This window comes from Gymnoscopelus microlampas (genome assembly GCF_963454915.1).
Source record: "Gymnoscopelus microlampas genome assembly, chromosome: 22".
Lineage (NCBI taxonomy): Eukaryota > Metazoa > Chordata > Actinopteri > Myctophiformes > Myctophidae > Gymnoscopelus > Gymnoscopelus microlampas.
The window spans coordinates 14332791-14358563 of NC_139959.1; the positions used below are offsets into that span (position 1 = coordinate 14332791).

General features: G+C 46.6%; 1 protein-coding gene across 8 annotated transcripts in view; it reads left to right on the forward strand.

The window, feature by feature from the left end:
• Positions 1–1343: 1343 nt before the first annotated feature.
• Positions 1344–25773, forward strand: part of sulf1 (sulfatase 1) — a gene marked incomplete at its 3' end in the record, with an annotated part of 46160 nt that continues 21730 nt past the window's right edge. For all 8 annotated transcript variants that reach the window (XM_084049218.1, XM_084049219.1, XM_084049220.1 and 5 more), the window contains exons 1-5: positions 1344–1644; positions 18079–18361; positions 18963–19202; positions 20379–20530; positions 23370–23539. In XM_084049218.1, coding sequence (XP_083905344.1) covers positions 18187–18361; positions 18963–19202; positions 20379–20530; positions 23370–23539 — 737 coding nt within the window. In that variant the 5' untranslated portion in view covers positions 1344–1644; positions 18079–18186. The remainder of the gene's footprint in view (positions 1645–18078; positions 18362–18962; positions 19203–20378; positions 20531–23369; positions 23540–25773) is intronic.

A 25773-nucleotide genomic window follows, 5' to 3' on the forward strand; every position in this document is an offset into this window, starting at 1 on the left:
CTGTATTGCTGAATAAAGGCAATCTAATGGGACAAGGCACTGAGTATCAAATGAAACTGAGTATCAAAAAACTTGAGACAGGTGACCAGGGTGTGAAAATGTCTTACAAAATGCAAATGCTCACATTTAAAGGTCTTTCTCTGGTGTTTCACACCTCTGGTGAATACACTGTGATGCTGTTTAGCTGTGAGATGTGTATTCACACATAACACTGGGCCTTTTGATGTTGGCGTGTTGGATATCATCAAGGTCCCGTAATCCATTTGTAATGGTTCAGTGGATGGGGACAGTTTTTTGATTAATGGGCCAGGCTTTGTCACCTAATTGTCCCAGTGTTTAGCGTGAACGAGTGAGTTTGTACATTCATTTGCTCTCACATCAATGGTATCATTGCATTGCATTGATTAAATAGGAAATGGCCCATTAGAAGTGTTGATGTTGGAACAAGTCTCGCTGATAGCAACTGTTTGTACTCATGTAAGCTTTGTATCTTTTCTGTCTCCCTTTTTTGCTCTCTTTCTCTCTCTCTCTCTCTCTCTCTCGCGCTTCCTCTTCCCTTAGCTATGCAATTTTTAGTGTCTGCTGCACTGCCCTCCTTTTTTAACTTAAGGCAATAGATGGCGAAGGGCAAGAATGCAGCTGTGTTGGATTGCAAGGATTTGTCACACTGAGGTGTGAGGGCTGCTGCCTGCGCTGCTGCCCCTGTAGATGTAACAGTTTAGTGCCAATGGCACTCCCACTGTGGAGCCATTACAGAGGTTTATTGCTTTATTAGTTTGATTCTGCAGAGCACATTATTCTGTGGCCACTGTTATAGGGAGGGGGGTGGTCAGAGAAATAAGGGAATATACTCTGTAAACCTGTGTGTTAAGTAGCATTACTGGTCAATTTGGCATAGTCTGTCCCCTCATTCTCTCTCTCTCTCTCTCTTGCTCTCTCTGTCTGTACTCTCTTTCTGTGCTCTCCCCACCCTGCCTCTCAGTCATGCACTCTCTTGCGCTCTCCTTCTCTCTTTCTCCTCCCATTCCCTCTCTTTCCCCCTCCTTTCTCTCTCCCTCTCTCCCTTTCTCCCTCTCTGGCTCTCAAGTTACGTTGGACTGGGGGTTTTCTTGCTTGCATCCTATAGAGTGTCGTGTGTGTGTGCGTGTGTGTGTGTGTGTGTGTGTGTGTGTGTTTGTGTGTACTGTGTGTGTGAGTGTGTGTCTCCCCCTGCGCTGTGCCGTGTCCTTGTCCCTGCCTCCTGGCAGCAAGGAGCCACCCAGCAGCCGGGCTGTGATTGGGCAGGGGGAGTGGGGTTTCTTGACACAGCTCTACGGTGCCGACTCGCACACCGCTCCCGGGGACGTGTTTCAACAGATGGTCGAGGTTAGAGAGTGTCATCACATCGGAGAGAGGATTAGAGGAGAGAGGTTGTCTTCCAGGAGCTGTGTGGTCCCAGCCTATAGACCCCCCCCTCTATACTCTTCAATCCCAAGCAACCCTCACACCGAAGACGCACTCACTCAACCCCCCCTCTCCATGAGTGGAGGCAGAAGACTTGCTGCAGAAGAGAAGAGAAGAGTCAAACTCCAAGAGAGAGAGAGAGAGAGAGGAATCCTAGCCTTTCCTCTCACCCTGCCAGCGCTCTGCTCTCCTGCCCTCCAGGTACTTTTTTTTTGTGTGTGCAACTTTCCTACTATTTCACTATTTTCTGTTTCTTTTTCTTGCATTACTGTGAACTGTTCTACTGCTTTTTGCTTCTTACACGTCTGCCTGGTGTGGCGTTACACAGAATTAAGACTGTGGTTTTGACAGCGTGGAGATAAGAGTGCTGTGGAGTATCTCTCAGCAGTGATTTGTGGTGTTGCTGTGTTTCTGCACACTTCCAACTGTGTGTGTGTGTGTGTGTGTGTGTGTGTGTGTGTGTGTGTGTGTGTGTGTGTGTGTGTGTGTGTGTGTGTGTGTGTGTGTGTGTGTGTGTGTGTGTGTGTGTGTGTGTGTGTGTTGCCTGTACACAGCACAGCAGCCCTCTGTGTGCAGAAGTTTTACCCCCTTGAATGACAGGAATTCTCCCCGTCACAAATTCCTCTGTCTCCGGGGATTAGAAGGCAGTACATTCCATTAATCTCATTTTGTTTTGCCTCCTCTGCCCATAAGCAACCACTGAATTTCTCTTGTCTTCTGTTTTTTTTTTGGTTGTTGTTTTTTTGCTTGGATGTTTTTTGGGGCTTGAACACTAATGGTATCAGAGAATCATGCTGTTGACCCCTCTGAAAAGTTAAGTACATGAGCGACTGTGGTGTCAGTCGTGGTTCTCCTACCCATTTGGGTGGTTCTCCTACCCATTCTGATGGCTTTACCCAAGCCATCTGCATGTGACGTATCATATATACAGTACACCAAGAAGTACACATTTGTGGTCTAACATTTTTCGTCAGTTTTCAGACTTAAAAGAATCACTTTTTTCTCACATGACCTGAAGAAAACGATTCAGGCTTCTCCTTATTCATTTTTTATTAGTTTCTTCGAGGGTGCCTAAAATAGAAAACCAAAAACCACTGGTTTGGTTAATGTCCATTCCCCAAACTCAGTGTAGCATTTAACACCCCTTCACATCAGTCCAGTTAAGACTTTTCATAAATCTAATTCAGAGTGCACTCTTGGCAGACGGTGTCAGTGTAGCCTAAATGGATGGGCTGTTGAAGAGCATTTTCCGCACAAACTGTCAGAGCTGCACCAGAGAGAGAGAGAGAGAGAGAGAGAGAGAGAGAGGGAGAGAGAGAGAGTCGCAGCGAATGTACGCCTCACTTCAGCTATTTAGCTCAACTCAAGTGAGAAGGGAAACTTGCCAATGGAGTGGGAATATGATGTATAGTATTTATGCCCAGCTCCAGGCACTGTGTGTGTAGTGTGCGTGCATGTATGTGAACCTGTGTGTGTGTGTGTGTGTGTGTGTGTGTGTGTGTGTGTGTGTGTGTGTGTGTGTGTGTGTGTGTGTGTGTGTGTAAGGTGTTTGCGAATGGAGATTGTGCAGCTGTGAAAGACTGTGAACAGCAGCGGGACTGAGGAGTGAGGAGGTTGTATGGGTGAAAGCTGCTGTTGTGTGAATATGTGTTTGCCTTAGTAAATCAGCCATAGCTACACTTCCTGCCTGTTACTTGAAGTATTTAACGAAACCACTGGTAGATTGTGATAGCTGCTGCTCTTTAGTGTGTGTGTGTGTGTGTGTGTGTGTGTGTGTGTGTGTGTGTGTGTGTGTGTGTGTGTGTGCCCGTGTGTTGTGATGGTTTGCATGAGCAGGGTAATGATACATTAATTATAATTTAGCTGATAATGGATAGTAAATAATTATGCTTTTAAGTGATGCTAGACCAGTTTCATCCCAGCACTTCAGCTGGAAAGCGTTTCACCTCCACTTGAAATGCGACTAGTGTTTGTTGCAGGAGTCACTGAGTTCAGCCTCAGTTGTTAAAGTCCCGCTGTTATGGAGATCCATGCGAGTGACTTCTCACTGTTCGCATGTGTTGTATGGGCTCTCTGTGCGTACCTACCGGCCCATACGAACTGCACAATCTCTCCCTCTGACCTAGTTTCCCTCCTAAATGGCGAGCTTATGCTGTGGTCGTGTTCAAAGGCTACCGCCAATTGGTTGTACCGGGCACAATTAGCGTAAAACGGAACGGGCATGGTTCAGATTTCCATGCATTGCCAGACCCTGACTCTGCAAAGGTTTGCAGAGGAACGACAGGCTCTGTGTGCTTTAAGACCTGAACTGAGTCAATCTTTACGTTCTGTGTCGTTGAACCTCCCCCCAACCCACCCCACCCGTCTGTCTTGTCTGTCCATCCAAACCCACTGGCACAGGCCAGTTCCAGCCAGCAGTGTTTCAGTGTTTTTTTCTGATTCCTCAGCTGGACATATAGGAGGGCATCGGCTTTAAGAACAGCACCAACTGGTCCTAGAGGGAAGGGAGGTCCTTTCAAGCGTCACTGTGCTACAAACAACGTGAGCAGCTGGTGCAAATAACGTGAGGGTCCAGGGGGCAGAGGCTTGCCAAGACAAACGTTTTTCCAGTAGCTGCTTTGCCGTCATTCGAATCTACTGAGCTGTGTGTGTGTGTGTGAGTGTGTGTCTGTGTGCATGCAAGCGTGTGTTTGAACGCAAAGGCTGGCGTAATAACATTGTTCTGATAGATATGGCATGAGGGAAGAGGTGGAATTTGCGGCCGCGTTGTGCAATGCTAAGTGTTATTCCTACAAATGGAAAAGTGTGTGTGCCTGTGCGAGCGCGCTGGCGCGTGCATGCGTGTGTGTGTGTATGTGAATGCCAACCACAGTGAATCAGAGTTCTCAGACATCCTGAATGACCTCATAGGTGCTGACTGATGAACAAGAGCAAAGAAATGTATCTCAAAATAGTCAGACTAAATAAGCTCTATGAGAGGGACATAAAACACAAAGAGTCTATAAGTCTGCATCATGTCAATGCCTGAGTTCTAATATGTATAACTGTCAGAAATACTACAAGCAGATTGATTTAGTACTAAGAGTGTCCTGTGTGCGTGAGCTGGCTAGCGGTGCAGCTCTTCGGAGCAGGCTTAGGAGGCACATATGTAAAGTATTTTACCTCCCCACATCTTTCTCCTTTATGAACTCCAAATCAGGAACATGTTTGACGCGGCACTGCCCTCTTTTCCATAAGGTTTTCTTCTTCTTCTTCTTTTTCTGCTTCTGCTTCTTCAAGTCACAATTTGATCTTTACAGAATGCCCCTTAGCCTCAACCTGGTGCTGTATTTTTGCACTTAGCTACCTACCTTATGTCAAGAAAATGGCTGACGGTACATCCTTCAGGCTCTTCACAACATGAACTCAAGCGTCCCTATTCTGGGGGGGCAAATATTCCGCGAAAAATAGCAGATCGGCATGCTCAATGTGTTGTAACACGGCACATTGTGAGTTCGTAGATCGGATAGATATTTTTGGCGCAGATATTTGGTGTAGAGGGAAAAGGGAGGGGACCAAGTATAGAGGCCTGGGGTTTAAGTGGTGCGTTTTAAGTGGCTCTGTTGTGAGAGATGCCACATATCTAGCATCAGATCTCTGCTCCAGGGTCTCTGTTGGATGCAGTGTAATGGGAAGTCTTTCAAATGACTTTCCATATTCCTGGGAGACTGGAGGGAAAGTGGTGGTCTATAAAAAGCAGAAGAAGAAGAAGAAGAAGAAGAGAGTCTGGGGATGTGATGCAGAAATGTTGAAAAAGAGGCACTGATGAATATGCAATGTCAAAACTTTAGTCTTATATTGAGCAATATTTTGCCACAATTTGTGCTCTGTTCAAACTCAAGTTTACTAATTGTCTTTTTTTTCCTCTCACTTTTTTGGTTTTGTCAAAGTTTAGTGCGTTTGGGGTTTGTTTTTTGTTTTGTTTTTTATTTGACATCAGTTGGTGCAAGAGAATATGAATTATGCAAAGCTTAGTTTGTGCAAATCATTGTGCAAATCCAAACATGATTCTGTTTATCTTTTAACCACCAGTATTGTGTGTGTGTGTGTCACTCTCACCTCATGCATGGAAGAGTGCGTTAAGAAAAGGTTTCCTAAACCACCCTCTGCTCAAAGCTTTTGTTTATCTCAAGGGCTTAATGATAGTGTTGCTCACACAGGACTGATTGCATGGTAGCACTCAGGCAGAATACACAGTCCTATCACTGCAAATGACCAGTATTTGAACACTGAGCTCATGGCATGCTTTATTTATGTGGGATCCGGAGAGGCTATCTTTAGATGAGTCAGCCACTTTCTCGGTTGCCTCACTGTCCCTCGCTGTTCAAACAGTGATATGGAGTTAAGATATGCTTCCAAATGCAGGCTGACATAGAGACGAGCGTCCTCTGCTTTTACCAGCACGGCTCAAGGGAAATCTACCTTGCACGCATGAATGCCCACAAGCATGTGCTTTACGCATGTGCACGCACACATTTACACACAAAGACACACACACACACACACACACACACGAGCACGCTCGCACTGCAGGGAGCTATTTTGGGGGTGTTTGGGAGCTCACAATAGCACCCCCAAGTGTTTGTTCAGTCTCTGTTGGATGCGGTGGAGGTCAGGGCAGGCAAACATCACATCCACCTCATCGCTGGGAGGAATTTGCTAATCCTCCAACACACCTTCACGTGTTAACTAAATGGAGCGAAGTGAGCACACGGCCACTACGTTCTCCTGTGCCAGCATTTCCTCTCTTTTCTACAGCATCAGATCATGGCCAGTTAAGACACACACGCCTGTGTTCTGGAAGTCAGGATGGTAGCTCAACCTATGAAGGAACCGGCTTCCAAACGTGCACCCCCAGACCCTTCTTATTCTTATTTCATTTATTTTTTATGTATTAGTGGATGGAGTGGAGAAAGTGCAGGAGAGTGGGTGAGAGTGCATGAAATCAAAGAAGAAAACAAAGAGAGAGAGCAAGGGAGTTTTATTTTCACAGGGTCCGGAGCAGCTCTCATTCAAATATCACTGCACGTGGATGCAGCATGGGCTGCAAGGGGCAGGGGCAGAGAGGAGAGAGAAGGAGGAAAAAAGGGGGAGATGTGAACAAGGAATCAAGGGGGGCTTGGGTGGGAGGGAGTGGTAGGAGAGGGAGAGAAAGGGAGAGAGAGAGAGATAGGGGACTCATTGGAGTGCAGTTGCTTACCCGAGTGGTGGTGAGTCACAGAACGAGCAGGCTTTACTTTCCACACATACTGTCTCGTCACACACACACACACACACGTCTCGAGAGACACACACACACGCACACGCACACACACACACACACACACACACACACACACACACACACACACACACACACACACACACACACACACAGTGTGCTTGAAACGCATGCAATCTTAGTATATTATAATCTTCCTTGCGGCACAGGCATGCACGCGAGAGAGCAACGTAGCAAAACGTGTGTGTGTACACACATACACAAAGTATCCCCCCACCCCGGAGGGCTGCACTGTCCCTGCTTTGTCATCCCTCTTGTCCAATAATCCGCTCCCCGGGGAGAAGCAATCTGTTTTAGATTTGAAAGAGAAAGGAGCCCTGCCTGGATCACGTACAATTAAGCAGCCGTCAGAATGCATCGTCCTGAGGTTTGAGGGAGAAGTGCTGCCCCTGGGGGGGAATGGGGGGGGGGGTCCTCCTCCCTTTCATCTGCCGCCCCTCCAGAATGGAGATAATGGGGAGGGAGGGATGGAGGGATAGAAAGGGTTTAGAAGGGGAGGGTTGGGAGGAATGAATAAGTTTCTTCCTCACCCCATCCATCCCCTGCTCCGCGGCTCCGCTAATAGAAGCCAGCATGCGTTTGTTTCAGCTCCTCTGCGCCTTTTCTTCCACCTCTCCCCCGGAGCGGGCAAACACATTCAGCCTCTGCCAGCTCTCCCCTCCACTGTCTGTCTCTCTGTGCGCGCATGTGTGTGTGTGTGTGTGTCTGTGGCCATGTGGTACTAAGAACTACTAAGAACTATAGGAACTAGTAGCCTCTGGTCCTGTTTTTTCTTCTTGACCAGAGCAGTCTCTTTCTCTGTGCTGCGTGGATGCAGCATAATCGTATCTTTGACCAGCTGTTTACTAGTGAGTCGCTGAGCAACTCTCAAGGCAGTTTGTTTATCCTGCCAAGGTCCAGCTTGATGTGTTATCTCTGCTTTGTTTGCCCTGAAATGCCCGCGGTTAGTTCAGCTGAGTTACACTTGTGTTTTCTGGTGCCTCTTGAATATACCGTGGTGCTATATTGACTGCATTCCTCCCAGCTTTGCGTTGGAATGGCAGCATTTTGGAGAGGTAAGCTAAGCTGCATATTTGATGCTTTGTGTAATATATGGGAGCTCTCTAGTAGTCATCATTTTTTTTAAGATGTAGAGGAAGGAGCCAGAACTTTTGCCAGGAAAGATAAAGTTAATTGAATTACAAATTACGTTATTGCACGCTTTGGAAAGCCACACACATTGAGCCAAGGGCAAAGGAATGAGAGCCCCCTTGAGTACAAATTACAGGTTAGGGATGTCTGTCTGACTGTGTGTGTGTGTGTGTGTGTGTGTGTGTGTGTGTGTGTGTGTGTGTGTGTGTCTCTTACACTTGCATGTTGCCAGAGAGAGTGAAAGACTCCTATAGGCTAGCATGTACGACATACAGTACACAAGGAGGGCAGGTGCAATCGGTTGGACGCATTTTATGAGCGGTATCATGTGTTGGTGTATGTCACACTCATGGAAGAGTTTGTTTATGGCATCCAGGGTCACACAGCCTAGGTTCTCATGCTCTATGTATGTCTATGGTTTCCAGAGAATAGGCCTGCACATGCTCTACATTTCGTTGGTGTAGCATTTCACGCTCCAGCTGCGGCAGTACTCTCGCCTGGGGTTTCTGCTGACTGAACTGCTGTCTTCTTTCGCCCGTCGACTGAAAATGCACATCGTTACACACAAACTCACGAGAGAACTCAAATCTCAAACTCTGTCAAGAACGCAATACAAACTTGCTCAAAGCTTCTCTCTGGAACATGAATCAATTGTGTTTTTCAGTCTTTATGTTAAAATTGTCCCCTTTGTGTTTGACTTCGGTCTCTGAAAGCTTTTTTGCCTTAAGCACCATGTTAGAGTTACAAGAACCCAGTTGAACTTCATTTTTGTGGTATTCGTGGTGTAGTAAGGTGATGTAAACACGCTTCCAGTATACAACTTTTAAAAATGTAACCAGATCAGGTTGTCTGTTAAAGACTCACTTTTACACACACAGACACAGACACACACACACACACACACACACACACACACACACACACACACACACACACACACACACACACACACACACACACACACACACACACACCCCCCATCTCAATCTCTCTCTCCTCCCTCTCTCTCTCTCTCTCTCTCTCTCTCTCTCTCTCTCTCACACCCTCTCTCTCCCAACACACTGGAAGAAACCAAATTTGCTGCATTGTACATGAAAACAATTGCCCTGCCTCTGACAAATCTGTTCAACAAGTGGCCTTAAAGAAGGCCACATTAATCATTGCACCGTCCGTGTTGCCCATTAATTCTCTAAACTAATACAGATTGAGTCTTCTCTTGTGTTCATTGTCAATGAGTAACCCGGGCCTACAGGCATGCAAGGACCCTGTTTCTTCCTAATGGCTCATTACGGTTTAGGCCTTAACTGCAAAACACAGACCCCCTCCGCTCTGCCTCGAGAAAGAACGTCATGTTGTACATGAAAGGGGATTGAAATGTTGATGCAATGCCACTCTGCCACTCTTTTCAAGTCGGTAGTTGGTATGAAAACATTCCAGGACTATTGAAGTTAGAACACTGAGCCTGAACCAAAAATAAAAAAATAAATAAAGCAAATCCCCCAAACTCGTTGCACTCGCTCCGTCTCTGTGCTGCTGTGCTGCTGATTTCATGGAAAAAAGAAAAAGTCAATCTCTTTATTCTTGACAATTACCTCAGTGGAAACCCATTGAAGCAATTTGCCATAGTTCTCTTTTGTGGCTGAAAGAATAATTTATCCGCACCATATTTGACATGTGGCAGAGAGACGAGAAAGCCACCCGTGAGCGAGCAGTTCTTTCTCTCTCTCTCTCTCTCTCTCTCTCCCCCTCCTCTCTCTTTCTTTCCCTGATAGAGTGTTTTCTGATGGGAGTGTGGGGTTTGACAAGAGTGGAGCAGCAGGAATATTAATGACCTGTATTTTATTCATCTCAGGTCCCCTATCTCTAATCGTTTCCATTCATGGCTCAGAATAGAATAGAAACGCTGAGATGTTGGTTCATACAATTTTTCCATGGCTGCTGTTCCTCAGATTGCGATTCCAGTTATTTCTGTGGTATCACACAGTGAATTGAAATGTCACGTCGCTGGGTGGGTTTCCTTCTCGTTCATCCTTTGATGTGATAAATATGTTTTCCCAACTTGACACGTCAATCCACCTTAAATAATGTAATCAGTCTACGGCAATCCTCTATCATAGAACAAAGAAATAAAGAGATCTGAAAGGTGATGTTGAGGCAATGAGCCGAAGGATAACGCGCCAACTTTATACATAATACATCACTGTTTTGACTTTACCATCACATGATTTAGCATTAATCCCCATTGGTAAAAGATGCAAACGTGAAAGCTTGTGGTTAGAGGTACCATGTAAAACATGCACGCACACGCACACACACACACATACAGCCTTTCTGAAATGTGTGTGTGTGTGTTTTAATTATTTCCCTCTTAGCGTTCCCAGAAGCCCCTCATGATTCCCAGCAGACCACCTGGTAACCCACAAGCCACTCTTAACTTTGAAGTCTGTGGGACCAGGATTCATTTAATTATATATTTACATGCATCCATAATTAATGATGGCGTGGCCTGGCAGCCTTGGCACTACAAAGGGTTTCTTACCCGCTCAGGGAGATGGACAAGGGGTTTAACTCAGGGCAAGGCGTGCCCCCGGGCCAGGTTCACATTTCACTGAATCGACGCCATTCTTCTAGCTGCGGAGTGACCACTGGTAACCACCCAAATGAAGAACCACAGGTCATGGGATCATGATCGCCGTGACGTTTTCATTTCTGAGGTTGCTTGTTTGAGACATGCAAAGCTTAAGGTTAAGACTCAGATATATGGCCGTCAAATTGAAGAGCAGTGTGTGTGTGTGTGTGTGTGTGTGTGTGTGTGTGTGTTTGTGTGTGTGTGTGTGTGTGTTGCTATGTTTTTTCATATTTTTTTCAGTAAACATCCCCGAAAACAAAGACTCATTGATCTCTCCCTCCCACCACTCCACACTCGCGCTTGAATTTCTTGCTGGAATTTAGTCCGAGTGCCTACACCAATTTGGCCATTTTTTTGGTCAAACAAATCAACGACCTTAAGAGTCTGAAAACACCAAGGTATGAGACCGTTCCCAGTGTGTACACGCGGGCAAGTGAGTGTATCGGGACAGTGCTCTCCTTCAGTGAGCGTGGCGAGGCTGACAGGCGGGTCTTGGCGGGCACAGCGTTCTGCCCCTGGCCTGCCGGGCACGGCGGGTCGCAACACAGGCGCTCCTCAGTGTAAAGGGCCCTCATCAGGTCCCGTGGCGGCAGAGAGGCCAAATTCCCTCGGATTAGAGAAACATTTGGACTAACCTCAATATTAATCTAAGGCCGCTTCGTAATCATTTTTTTCCCCCTTAGAAATCGAACGAGAGTAATCAGGCCTTAAGCTTCACTTGCCATGAAAACCTTTAGCACTGGTTTGAGGCTAAATCAGGATACCTACCCTTGTTTTCCCCACTGCACCGCATACTTCTACCTCTTCCAACAGTGTTTTCTTTGTCTCTCATTTTACATTCATGCATGTACCACTCTTTTACCTTTGTCGCTCTTTCTCGCATGACAAAAGGATCTTTGCTGTTACTGGTGGTCTGCTAAACTATAGACTCAGAACAGCCAATAGAATTTGAACTATGCCATCAGGCTTTAATACCCCTCTCATCGCCATTGTTCCTCTGTGACTTGGCCGCCCCGTAGATGGACCGAACAAACAGTGGGAGCGAGAGAGAGAACGAGGGGGAAAGAAAAGAGAGGGGATTTGAGGTGCTTTGAAATGGCCATTGTCCTTAATGGTGAGGGTCTTTATGTATGACTGATTTACTTTAGAGGTCCATTGACCATATTCTGTTTTGGGTTTTGACTAGCATCTTATTTTAGGAATGTGAAACCCTCTCACATACCAAACCTCAACAAGAACCAATGTCCATAGGCAGAACCATGTACACGGTTGAGGAATTCTACTGCCACCGCAGTTTTCTTTGAGGGTACATACACATTGACATGTGGCCATCAGTCTGTGTTGTTTTACAGAAGAATTCCTCCGGTGTCATCCCTTTACAGCATGTCTCTATTGTTCTTGAACTATGATTGATAATCGCAAAGGACGTGGCGCTGAGCAAACGGCACCCAAGCCAAAATGATGTCTTTGTTTGTCGTGTTGCGCACCGTGGCCAGAGAAAAATGCTTCCGTAAAGATTACCCACCATGCTTTTTAATTGTTGCCCTCCTCTCCCTCTCTCTCTCTCTCTCTCTCTCTCTTTCTCTCTTTCTGATCCCCCACTATTTTTCTACCCCTGTAGCCCCCCTCTCCCCCTCTTAACCCCTGTGTGTGGGTATCCCCAGGTGGCTGAGGTTAGGCTAAACTAGCCACCATCAAAGCCACATTACCACGCGGGTCAGAGGACGGTCAGGGTGCAGAAGGGTGTGTGGTTGGAGGCCCTAACCGCAGGGCACAACCACCAACCAGCCCTGTTCTGAGTGGGTTACACCAACAGCAACTCCTCCTGACTCCAGCATGTTTGATGTTGCAGTACAAGCAAGGCACAGCTGTCAGCATGGCCACACCAAACGACTTTGAGCCCTGCTGTCACGTGCTGCAAGGGAGCCAGTGAACGGGCTTAGAGAGAGAAAACCCCATGAAAGTACCGTAAAGATTACAGGGGTGTTGAGGTGCGCTAAAGGTCGCTTGTTTTTGATGGCCATTAATCTGAAAATTGCGCATTTTTTACCTCTCTGGCAGCTGTGTGTAAGTAAGACTGAAAAGTCCATAGTGCCCTTTTTGTTTGGTTCCTTTGAACCCCCCGAGCCCTTTTCTTTCCTCTCGTCCGTCCCCACTATTTTCCCCCAGCTTAAGCCTGATGAGTACAGTAAGAGCTCATTTAAAGGGTCATTAGTGCTAATCCTCCGAAACAATGAGGAATGAGGAACACTGTGCACCCTAGTCCTCTGACTTGGGCCTGGCATAAAGGCCTCTTGTCTGTTCTCCAGATGTATAGAGGGCTGTTCTGCTGCTATCAAGCTGGATGCTATGAATAAATTCAGCTAAAGAGAATGACCCCAAAATATGGAAAATTATTTTCATGAAAAGACTCTTGAAGTTATTCAGAATTTATTGTTTCTTGCTGTAAAATAAAACTTTGTGTTTAACATTGGGAGCTCTATTTTAACTCATCTTTATGTTACAGATGTAATCTTTTTTTTAAATAAAACAGAAAAACTTATCAGATATCAACATGGCAGTGTGACATAAAATATAAGGTGCATGATATACATAATATGCTTGTTACAAAATAGCAGTGGGGTGAGGCAGTAAAAAAATAGCAGATGTAATGACGCATGCATGGTTTAGTTATATACTGTGTCTGATGTCCCTGGCTGAGCCTAAATGCGAGATGCTAGAGGTCTTTGACTTTATTGTGTTTTTATCGTTGATGTGTTCTTTTATGTGAAAAGCATGTACCGGTATACCATGTATTTTTCGTTTAATTATGACGTCTAAATAAATCAAATCAAATAAACATATATGATAGATAGTATAACACTGTCACTTTGTTAATCATAATATTTTAAGAAAATTATAATCTAAAACCTCTCCTTTACTCGTAGATTTGGGCAACATCTGTTGCCTAATCTTCATAGTTCATGATATGTCATGATATAGACTGTTTTACAGCCCCCCTCCCCCACAAAAGGATTTTAGCCAAACGCCAGTAGACCTCTGTCTACTTTAAAGCAGTCACAGTCTGATTGCGATATTTCATCCATACCGGATATGATACGGCTGCTGGTTTTGTGTTGAAGAGACTGTGTTATCCCATAAGTTGTGTGAGCTCCAGAATACCACGGACCATAGCACTCCTGACTGACACATTCTACACCAACCCTCCAGCCAGTGGGATGCTGGCGAAGATATTTGCCTGCATGAGGCAGAGAACGGTCTGGTATGTCAGTCCACTCTGATACCAGGGCACTTGTGGAAAACTGCTGTAGGAGGTCCACTGTGTTTCATATTTGGAATTGAATAGCAGATCTACCAGCTCACAATGTGTTGCGACACATCGTGTGCTTGTAGATCAGCTATTTTTCTGTACTAAGTAAGTTCATGAAATGAATGGATTACTTGAAATACTGCAGTAACTGTAATAATATTTCCCATGTTGTAAAAGTAAGCTAGAGCTACGGTGAAGATGAGTAGTGGCATCGTCTTGTTGTGTATAATAGCGTACTTGATAGCTGTTGACAATGTCGGTATACCTTTTCAGGCACGTGTCAGAGAGAGTTTGGGTCAAAGACGAACTTCAGGCGACCCAGAGAGGAAAGTGGAAGAGGATCAGGTCAAATTGAATTAGAACAGGAGACCTAGAGGACAGGGAGGCCACAGCTGTATCACTTTGCCTTCGTCACTTCAGCCCATATCACATGGGTCACTCCTTATTTTATTAACCCAGCTATCCAAGTCATTTAAGACAGTGTCACTATTGATATCACTGAGGCTAACCCCATTAGCACCACAAGGTTTGTATCAAATGGCACAATGAAACTCCTTGTCTGTTTTCTCAATTCCACAAGTCACATGAAAAGGCTATTGCTGGGAATCATTGGCATGTCAAATTGAATGTGTGCTGGGTGCTAATATTACACAGGCTGCCTGGCTGACCAGCTTTCCATTGGTTTTAAGGTCTTCCACAGCTTGTCAACGAGAGAGAGAGACAGAGAGACAGAGAGAGAGAGAGAGGGGCAGATTATGAACTTTTAGTTTCAGTGAGTGGGAATTGTTCAGAGTTATGTAGGAGGAGTCGGCAATGCTCGCTGGCTCACAGCGGGAGTGCGTGTTTTTTTGGGAGAGTGAGTGGAAGTACAGCCTGCGCATATGTGTGCGCGCGTGTGTGTGTGTCTGTGTGTGTCAGTGTGTGCCTCGGTGTGTTTGTACAGTAGGTTGTGTAGGATGGGTGTATGTAGGGTGTGTGTTATCCGGTGTGAAGGTCTGTGCACTCTGCCACCCTGTGCTGGAAGGGAGGGGGTTTGGGGGGGGAGTGGAGGGGGTTTGTCCAAACAGCGCCAGTGTTTGCACTGGGCTGTCAGGATGACTGGGCAGGCTGGCCCGGACACTGCCTGTCTGCAAAACTCTCCAAAAAAGCTCTTAAAGCTCCATTTGAAGCGATGCTTATCACGAGAACCCATCAAACTGGAGGAAAGGGTAAAGATAAGAAATGGGAGAGTCTCGTGTCTAAAACATGATTTTTCTCACCTAATTTTCATTTTTATATTTGTTTTGGAAGGGTGCCATACGTTTGGGGTGTTCTCACCTGTCATCTCTTGACAGGTCCATCTGTTAGACGCATCACTGAGAGCAGGTGTTGCAGGGTTTGCCGATGTAAGCTGCGTCTGTTTAGGGTGTGTGTGTGTGTGTGTGTGTGTTGGGACAGACGTTAGACATGTGGAAACGCCAGGACCAGCCCCCTGGTCATGATCTCACTGCCCTTTGCCTTCTGTACAATTTCATTGGCCGTAGCAAATTACCCGTGACCTCATCCATCTTTGCGTGTCTTCCTCAACAGCTTGTTTGAAACAACCTCGTTTTAGTGAAGAAAATAAACCGTTTTAGATATAGATCCAGATTATACTGTATTTAAATGATAGAATGATCGACAAATGACATTATATTAAATGTTATACTTTTAAAATGTGTTTTACTTCAGCAGATGCTCTTTTCCAGAATGTCTTAGACATTTGGCATAGAGTTTGCATAGACAGCAGTATAGTGCAGGGGTCTTCAACAGGGGGTCCGGGACCCCTAGGGGGTCCTCAGAGTTACTACAGGGGGTCCGCCAAATCTTTGTGTGATATGATAGGATTTTTTATTTTACCTTAACCACTTGAACCCTCACATCCCTTTTCTGAGGAGAACTTCAGCCAAAAATAGCAGATCTACAAGCTCACAACGCCTCGCGCTGCGAGGCGTTGTGAGCTTGTAGATCGGCTATTTTTGGCAAAGAGGTATAGGTGTAGAGGGGAAAAAAACAGACCACAGATTTTTTTTTATTTTTATCTGACACAATTGTATACGATATAGAGGGGGTCCCTGCTTCATCTCTCTCTCAGCTAGGGGGTCCTTGGCCTGAAAACGTTGAAGACCCCTGGTATAGTGTAATACAATAGCATATTCTGCATTTGTTTAAAATGCAACCTGATGGGTTCCATGTATTCTTATTTTGCATTTGCCAACAAATCAGTCGCCAGTCGGGCACCATCCCCTGTGTGCTCAACTTGGACGGAAAGAAAGGGCGGTGGCCGGTCTCAGGTGTTCGTTTTCCATGCCATTAACTCACAATGGAGAAGCGGCATGGTGCCACTGAGTGAGACCACAGCCCATAAGGCACTCATGCAGTAGTCATTAGTACAGTGTGGTTCATCATCCACCCACAAGCCACGCTCTGAGATACTCAATAATATCGTAAACTTTTAATATTGTATGTAATTACTTGTCATGTTTCACCCCGGTCAGAAAACATTTGATACGTGTATAGAGCAATATGGGGGTTACTCCCTAGCATCACCCAAGCATCCCTGCTCCTTATTTCCTTATATCAGCTCTTGTTGCCTATTTAGATAGATGCTGGTTTTGATATCCTGATGTATGTTGTTTACTCGTTCATAGATGCTGAGCATATACTGTAGATACAGTAGATACATGCTAGGTTTGATGTCTACCTGCTATCATAGTTGCTTTGTGGCACTTGGTTGTTTTCTTGGCATTCTATTTACTTGGCCGCTTACCCTGTTGATGGTTTACCAGAGGTCAGGCTAAATGGCTAAATTAGGTTAAATACAAAAAATATGGCATGGAGGACTCTGTCTTGGGATAACCACAAAAAAGAGTCTCCTCTTTCTATAGTGAGCTGTGTGTTGAGCCTTGGGTTATTTAGACTTTTTATGACAAGCCATGACATTGAGATGTTGTCCACTGTCCTTGGCTGGCTGGCTGGCTGGCTATCTCTCTCCCTCTCTCTGTGTGTGTGTGTGTGTGTGTGTGTGTGTGTGTGTGTGTGTGTGTGTGTGTGTGTGTGTGTGTGTGTGTGTGTGTGTGTGTGTGTGTGTGTGTGTGTGTGTGTGTGTGTGTGTGTGTGTGTGTGTGTGTGTGTGTGTGTGTGTGTGTGTGCACGTAAGTGCGTGTGTGTGTGTGACCAAGTGAGGAGAGGGGCCACGAAGGGCTAGGATGACTCAGTGTAAACCTGTGATTGGCGACAGTGGCATGGGGTTAATGTAGCGGAACCCTCCCTCCCCTGGGACGCCCATCTCCCTTGTCCCCCAACTGTGGTCCCATCCTCCCCACAGGCCCTCTGTCACGCTTGACTCGCCAGGGGGTGACGTTTGAGTGACAGGTGGTGGGTGGACCACGATTGGCTCTCTCGTGGGTGTTTTGAGTGTGGGCCAGCCAATGGCGTGGCCTCAGCACAAGTTAGCCCCAAACAAGAGCTCTGCGGTTGATATGATGGGCAGTTGGAGTTAACGTGCACTACCGTGTGGTTGGTTGGTTGTGTGTGTGTAGTGTGTGTGTGTGTGTGTGTGTGTTTGTGTGTGTCTGTTATCTCGCACAGGAAGAGAGAATCAGACTCTTGCCGGTCTAGGGTGAATGCGTGCTCATAGAGGAGTAATACACAGAAAAGTTGCAACATGAGACTCGTGGAATCCTCCAGGGTGAGATCGGTTTCTTTCGTTGCGCTCTGCTGTTTATTGTGTGGAAGTCAGTTTTGAAGGTTTGCTGTGGTTTACTTGTTAGTTCAGACTAGGACAGGAGAGTTGAAGATGAGAGATTTTTTTCGAGTGGCGAGTGTAATTCAGTCAACATGCAACACATGTTGGATATGTTAAGAGACATATTTCTTGGTGGACTTTTAAGGGTCTCTTAACTCGAGGGGGAAACCCTCCCTTTGGTTTCTCTGCTGATTGATATTGTTGAGTTTGAGGGTGATTTGTGAGAGGACGTCATTATTGTCATTGAAGTAAATACGCTGACATACTCTCAGAGGGAATCTGGGAACTCCATTGACTCTTTTTTTTTTCTTTTTCTCCCACTTATAGTTTGATGTTTCCTTTCTTGCTCTTTATTTCCTCTTTGTACCATTTCCCCATCGCACGCAAACCTCTCAACTGCAGAGCTCTGATCTGGATCTGTGGCTTTGACCCGTATACTCACCCCGTCCACCCCCGATTCCTTTCCTCTGTCTCCTCAGACGCGGCCGTAAGAGCTCCACCGGCGTGAGCGAGCAACCCTCCATCCAGTCCTCCTCTCCGCTCCATCTTACCATCTGCCTGCGTCCCGCCCTCGGTCTTAGGCCATCATGCTGCTGCAGTGTGTGGCCTGGCTGGTCCTCCTGTCCCTGGACTGGGCCCCAGGCAGTTCGGCCTTCACCACCACCAGAGCCCAGGGCCTGAGGGGGCGCATCCAGAGGGACCGCCGGAACATACGGCCCAACATCATTCTCATCATGACTGATGACCAAGATGTTGAGCTGGGTAAGAGTCACATCTCTGGAACTGGTTTATAAATGTTATTTTTTACATTCTTGCCTCGCCTTCATTTTCTCTCTCTCTCTCTCTCTCTCTCTCTCTCTCTCTCTCTCTCTCTCTCTCTCTCTCTCTCTCTCTCATTATCTATGTGGGATTCACTCCAAGATTTATGAACGTGTTGTAGCCTTCTTCTGCACATGAAATATTAAATGGAAACCATAAGCTGGAGCAGAAGGGCCATCTGGGCCTTAGCATAGCTTTATCTGTGTTTACTTCATTCATAATGGATTGTGATTATGTTTACTGCTGTCTATTTTAAGATGCTTTGAGAAAGCGTCACCTAGTCTGTGTTTTTTCCACAGGAGAATAAAATAAATAGTGGTTCATTTTTAGAAGATTCTTTCCTATTGGAATCCCACAGACAGTAACATTTGGCACAGGGTGCTACGTGTTGGCATATTATCTGGTTTAATTTTGCGGTATTAGTCACAGCTGTGTGGCGAAACTCAAAACAGAAATTCTGCAGAACATTCAAAGCGTTTCCCCAGCGTCAACCTCACTCTCCCCTCTCTCTCTCTTTCTCTCTCTCTCTCTCTCCAAAACGCAGGTTCTCTTCAGGTGATGAATAAAACTCGCAAGATCATGGAGGACGGGGGCACGAGTTTCACCAACGCTTTCGTCACCACACCCATGTGCTGCCCGTCGCGCTCTTCCATGCTGACGGGGAAGTACGTCCACAACCACAACACCTACACCAACAACGAGAACTGCTCGTCCCCATCCTGGCAGGCCCAACACGAGCCACGCTCCTTCGCCGTGTACCTCAACAACACCGGCTACAGGACGGGTAGGTAGACACACAGTGGGAAGACAAAAGCCCCGTATTTTGGTCAGCATATTAAACAATGTATTGAAGGGATAGCCCCTTGAGATGAATCATCTCATTTTCAAGGGGGTCCTCAAAATACACACAAATACACACAGGTACAGGCACAATCACATACAAAATACAGTACAACATGCACAAAGGCTATTATTTACCCATTCACCTACCCACTCACAGATCACTTCCAATCAACCCACATCACCCACATAAAATAAACACATAATAAATTGAGTAAAGACATAAAGGTAAATGATTAACTAATATATAACTATTTTGGCCTTACAGGCCGTAGTCATTACGAGACTAGAACAAATAACATGATGTTTAAACATCTTTGATAATATCACAAGAAACCAGTTGTAAGGAGTGGCAAAGTCATAATGCGGTTGTGACAGGAAAATAATCCTAGTGTAATGCCAGTAGAGTAAGGACGATACAATACGTGGCTGAGAAGGAAGAGAGGGTAGGAAGGGAGACCCATGAAAAGATGAATTTTCAGGTTATAACAGGTCATCCCACGTTGAACCCCATGTTACCTTTTTCCACTGGGGTTCCGTCAGTCAATGCTACAGTCGCTCAAATGGCCTGCTGGCCCACTTATATATACATAAGTAAGTAAGTAGGTCGGAGAGGCTTACTAACAGGACTATTAGTCAATGCAGATTTTTACGGGAAGCCTAGAGAGTCTGCCCTGCCTGCCCTGCCCTGTTCTGCCCTGCCCGCCTGTCTGCTGTGAGAAATGCAAACACGGCCAGGGTGCCAGGTCCCTGTCGTGGCTCATCAGCCAGTGTCTGCATGAGTGATGGGCAAGCGCTGGCCTGGGCAGCTCAATGGGGTGCTGTGGGTTGCAGCGTGGCCTGCGGTTTTCGAGCTGATGTGTTAGTCTACAATTAGCCTTCTCCTGGACTGGCTGGCTTTGAGCCCAGCGTACTGGGAACGGTTGTGTAGTAAAGACCGTGGGGGGGGGGGGGGGGGGGGGTCGGACATTATACTCATGCACACAAGTATACCCACACAGCACCATAAAAAAAAAAAGTGATTGTATGGATAGACGGCACAATGCGCCAAAACCCAGCACACATCGATGTTGACCTTTCTCGAAGCTCTGTTTTAAAACTTTCCTCTTCTCCTCTGCAGCGTTCTTCGGCAAGTATCTCAACGAATACAACGGCAGCTACATCCCGCCCGGGTGGCGTGAGTGGGTCGGACTGATCAAAAATTCTCGCTTCTATAATTACACTGTCTGTCGAAACGGCTTCAAGGAGAAGCACGGTGCCGATTATGCCAAGGTATGTGCCCGCCGGTGTGTTCCCACAACCCCTTACAAAGGGAGCCGTTAACTCAATCACGTTTTTGTTTTTTACCTTTATGACCCAATGTCAGGTCTTCTCCTGACTAATTGCAGGGTCCCCCCCCCCCACTCCCCTGCACTTATAAAAATAGAAATCACAGCCGCTTGGCTTATAAGAGTGTTATGATCCAGACTGGAATTCTCAGGGGAGGATGAAAGGGGAGGTGTTGATATGAAGTGGCGTCTACTTGTTCTGCAGTGCATTAAAGTGTCTCTTTATTACGGTGTGGCTTACCACAACATTTAGACACCTTTATGTTTATAGGGGACCCGAGCTGCATGTGGAAATTACCACCTTGCACCTTGTTACTGTCTCTCTCTCTCTCTCTCTCTCTCTCTCTCTCTCTCTCTCTTTCCACTGTCTCTCTCACTCTCCTCTGCACTGTGAGAGTGGCAGAGCGATTCCATGCTGCCATGGCAGGAAGATGTAGGAGGAAAAGTTCATTTTGCCATTCCAGTGTCAGAGTCCGGCTATGAGCGATGGGATGGCTACGTGTTTGCACTGCAGGGCTTCGCATGGCATCGGGCATCCATCTTCCCGCAATGTTTTTGGAGGAGCTGTCAGGTTCTTTTCCCAGCTCTGTGCCAATGTCCTCCCAGGTAGCGTAGTCCTGGGGGCATGAGGAATGCGCAAGGGGGGTTTCATGGTTTGGGCACATGTCAAGTCGAGTTTTTAAATGGTCTGCCTGAAGGATGGGCAAACAAATGTTTGGACTGGTACTCCCATGCCAAATGACTTGCTTGTTGAGTTAGACCGAGGTGTAAAGTTACCCACAAGCTGAGGGCAAGGTGTTTACGAGACGTGGGCCCAGTAAGCAGGTTGTGGTTTGAGACCAAATGGACCCACTATGAGCACTCACCTGCCAGAACCCATTAACCTACCACTAGAATGATGGCTCCCCTTCTCCACACCGAGTCCCACAGGGTGAGGAGTTCAGCGTGTCACGGTGAGTGCAGTTGGCTCACCGGGTCATTGTGATGTGATGTGGCTGCTCACCCAGTGAGATGATTTCATCCAACTCCATCTAGTTCTCCACCTGTGAGGAGGCTGAGATATTTGAGGTTAGGGTCCTCGCCATAATGCACTGTGTAATGGTTTAGCAGCCTCTCTCCACTTCTAAAGCATTCCTCTCATTCCATGACAGCAGGGAGATGAAATGAAAATCTAGCATGCTAGCATTATCTATGTCAGCGATAACAATTTATTCTTATCAATTTTAGATACATATGCTTGGTATAAGATAAGACAAGACAAGACAATAAAAGATATAATGAAGTTAAAACCACAATCTGAATGATGAATGTTGACGGTCAAACATTTAGATAAATGTTTGCAGCATAAATCAGACTGAGAAAGTTAAACTGGAAGTGATGAGTTGCTACGTGCTCACCGTAAGTATCACTTACAGTACTACCAATCATCTACAAATGACGCATGTTTTACTTGGCCAGCCATTGTTTCTCCTCACTCTCACTTCCATTTGCCCTGCCAGAGCCCTTAGCGGCAATGAGTCAGATTATGGAGCATTGGCAGTCCACAGGAAACCAGTATGGCAAATTGGCGATGCTTCTTTGCCATGTGCATGCGATACACCAGCCTGTGTGTTGTGTGTGTGTGTGTTAGTGTGTGCAGCCAGGCCATTAAGGACGGTCATAAAAAAGACTATTAATAGACACAGGCTAAATCATCCAAACCCACTCCTGACATTTCAGGGAAATCACCCCCTTTCCCCATTGTCGGTGTCAGCTGTGTGCCAACGTGCAGGTAGAACGCCTAATCATCTGGTGGAATCTTGGCAAGTGCTGCAGTGATTTTAGCCGAGGGTGTAACTCTGTGCAAGTAAAATACTCCTACAGTGCTCCTGGCATCAGGCTTTGATAGGAAGGCAGTCATAAGACAATGCCAAACTTCCTGAGTCTAAGCTCCCCAGAGTTGCCCATAATTCCCAGGTCATACACAAACACATTTAAACCCAAATGTGACTGTAGTCCTCTCATAATATGGTGTGTTCTGTTTCTTCGAAATGGCCGTAGTGTGGGCATGGCCATTTTACCCTGTATTTACATCATACTGTAGGGGTTGGGTGGTTCTCACCCGCACTACCGAGTACGACGTAAGAGCAAAGTGGCAGCCATGGGAATGTGGTCAATAGAAATGTACTGTGGGGTCACAGAGACTGCATGCCTTTCTCGTCATCTGCTCTCCTACTCTCTCCCCACCCCTGGTAAACTCTGAGGCTATTCTAATTAATACATTCCTTCATCTCCCATGCTGGTGCATACAAGAAAGAGAGAGAGATAGAGAGAGAGAGAGAGAGAGAGAGAGAGACATGGTGCAATAGCATGAAGGGAGAGGAGGGGAATGGATGGCATGGATGGAGAGAAGTGGAGGGAGAGATTGTTGTCATAACAGCATACCAGTTGAAAGAGCACCAGACTCCCCCCCGCCATCAAATGGTGTCGCATCCAATCCTGCACAGTCACTGATGAGGCAGCAGTTTGCTCATACACATGCACAGATTGCACGGCACGCACACACACACGTAAGCACAAACACACGCACACACACACGCACACACACACACACACACACACACACACACACACACACACACACACACACACACACACACACACACACACACACACACGCAAGGCAGATTGGTGCTGTAGTGTACTCAGTGGTCCCTCATATCCTTATCAGCCCCTCGTCCTTACTAATCTTTTAAGCTAAGCTGTTCTATTTAGTGTTGATCTAGCTCTTTTTGTCCTTCCAGGACTATTTCACAGATCTGATCACCAACGACAGCATCAACTACTTCCGCATGTCCAAGAGGATGTTCCCGCACCGTCCTGTGATGATGGTCATCAGCCACGCTGCCCCGCATGGCCCGGAGGACTCGGCGCCACAGTACTCTGAATTCTTCCCCAATGCCTCACAACACATGTAAGTTACACACGAAACACTTAAATACACACATCAGGGGTCAACGTTTATACTGTATGTCTTGACATTTTTTTTATCATCATGATATAAATGGGTTTTAATGTTGAAAGCTCTACACATACAGCACATTTTTAGATCTTGTAGAGTCATTTTCAGTTACAGTGTGTAGGCCTTGTTCCTCTCATTCCTTGCTTTATAGTGTAGAACAGCATTTAACCCTGTGACACAATGCAGAAGCGTGGGCCTGTAAATTATACACACAGAAATACCCGTTGGACCAGACATTTCACAGAATCTGTCTGGCAACGGTTATGTCTGTTGCTGTTGGGGAATTTTTCTCACTTAAATGCCAATTTGCCTACTTTTATGATTTTGGTGCGCTGCACATCAGGTCTCCATTCTAAGAACGCAGTTACAAGCGTGAAAGCCGACAAGTGCAGAGGAGCCGCTGGGGAAGACGACTCGGCGAGCGTGAAATCAAAAATGATTTATCATCTAAGAATAGCTATGGGTACACACCAGGGAGACCATCACGGATGTTTTTGTGTGTGTTTTATTTTTTATGGAGTGATGCTCCCATGCCAAGCCCACAGTGGCCTCCCACATCTCTCAACGCCAAGCTGTGGCAGCGTTCCGATGCTGTGGGTCGTTCCATGGCAACGCGCCTTAGCCCATCCCTACGTCGGCACCTCTACCCCCGTCTCCCTGGAATCCCTGAGGCCACCGGCTGGGGGGTGGGTGGGGTTGGTGGGAGATGGAGTTCAGGAAGGGGGGGGGGCCATATGCTCTCACCGCTCCTCTCCGTGTCTCTCTCCGCTTTGCTTATCTTTCCGAGTGTCTTCCTCTTCTTCTCTATCCTCGCCGTCCGTATCTATTCGCCCCTTCTCCGTTTTTTTACTCCGTCTCCTCGTCCCCTTCCTCCTCCTGTTCAACCCCAACCCCCCCCCCATCCTCCTATGTAATTCCCAGAGGACTTCCTGACCCTGTACATATCAATCAGTGGTCTCTCCCTGCGGCTCCCGGGATGTGAGGAATGCATTGTGTGCTCTGGAACACCCTTTGTGACATTATTAATTTATTTTTAGCGCAAGCCTCCGGGCAGAGATGGGTGGAGCCAGGGGCCTTGGGGTGAATGGAGGGCTGCCCCACTGATCGCTTGCGTTTGTACCGTAGGTGCAGCGAGGGTCTGTAAATTGTGGTGCCACCTGAGTGGCAAGACAGATGGCATGGCATGGCACTGCTGCTCGCAGGTTTACAGGCATAGTTGCTGACTGTGCAGTTTATAACCAAATATGGTGCAAAACTCTTTTCATGGAGAGATGTAATTGGAGCACAGTTTCTGTTTTAAGCACCATTCTATTTGGGGCACTGTTCCATTTCGAGTTAACGTTGGTCCAGAGAGGCTTGGTAACACCCTACAGAAGCCAACCGTGTGCCAGATAAGGTCATCCGCTACCTAACCCCCCAGGTAATGGAAAATTACGATTGGAAGCTCTGTGTGCTCTGTGTCACTTTTCCTCTTGGCTGTATAAGCTATAATACAACTAATCTGTAATGCATGTATTTGGGAGGAGGCTGTGTGGCTGTAAAACGGGAGCCAGCTTGTAAATCAAAAAGGCGTCTGTACTTTTGACGGGGAGCAATAGCAGGGGAGGGTTTGATGTTAATGTCATTAACATTCCTCGCCCCAAAGGTTTTCTACCAGGCCTACTCAGACGCAAAGGGTAGCTGCTCCACAGTTTTGCTTGGTCAGGCCTCCCTGCAAAGACACTGAATCTTAAATTATATCTGGATACAGCTGAATGTGTAGCTTTTGGGAAAGGCAGTGAGCCATGTTGAGCGGGAGACCATAACCGCAGCTCTGCCTATCGCTCAAAGTAGTCAGGAGACATTGTGAAGCGAACACAGGGCCCTCGAGGGTAGAAATCCATGGCTAATTCCACAAAACGCCAACCTTATATGCGACAGGTGGCAGGTGTGACCTCCCCCTATATGGGACTGGCTTCATTCCAGTGACCCCTGCATTCCTGGTTCCCTGGTGCCCAGGACTCCATACCTTGGTGGCCCAGTGCCCAGAGACGGGTCCCTTTGTGGGGCTTATTAGACCGCCCGGTTGGCTGGGTGAAGAGTTCACCCCTTTGCACAATGAGGGCCTGAGCAGCGGAGGGTAGGAAGGCAGCTCACTCAATCAGATCAGAGCAGCTCCCATAGCAAGTCTTCATTAAGTACCTAAG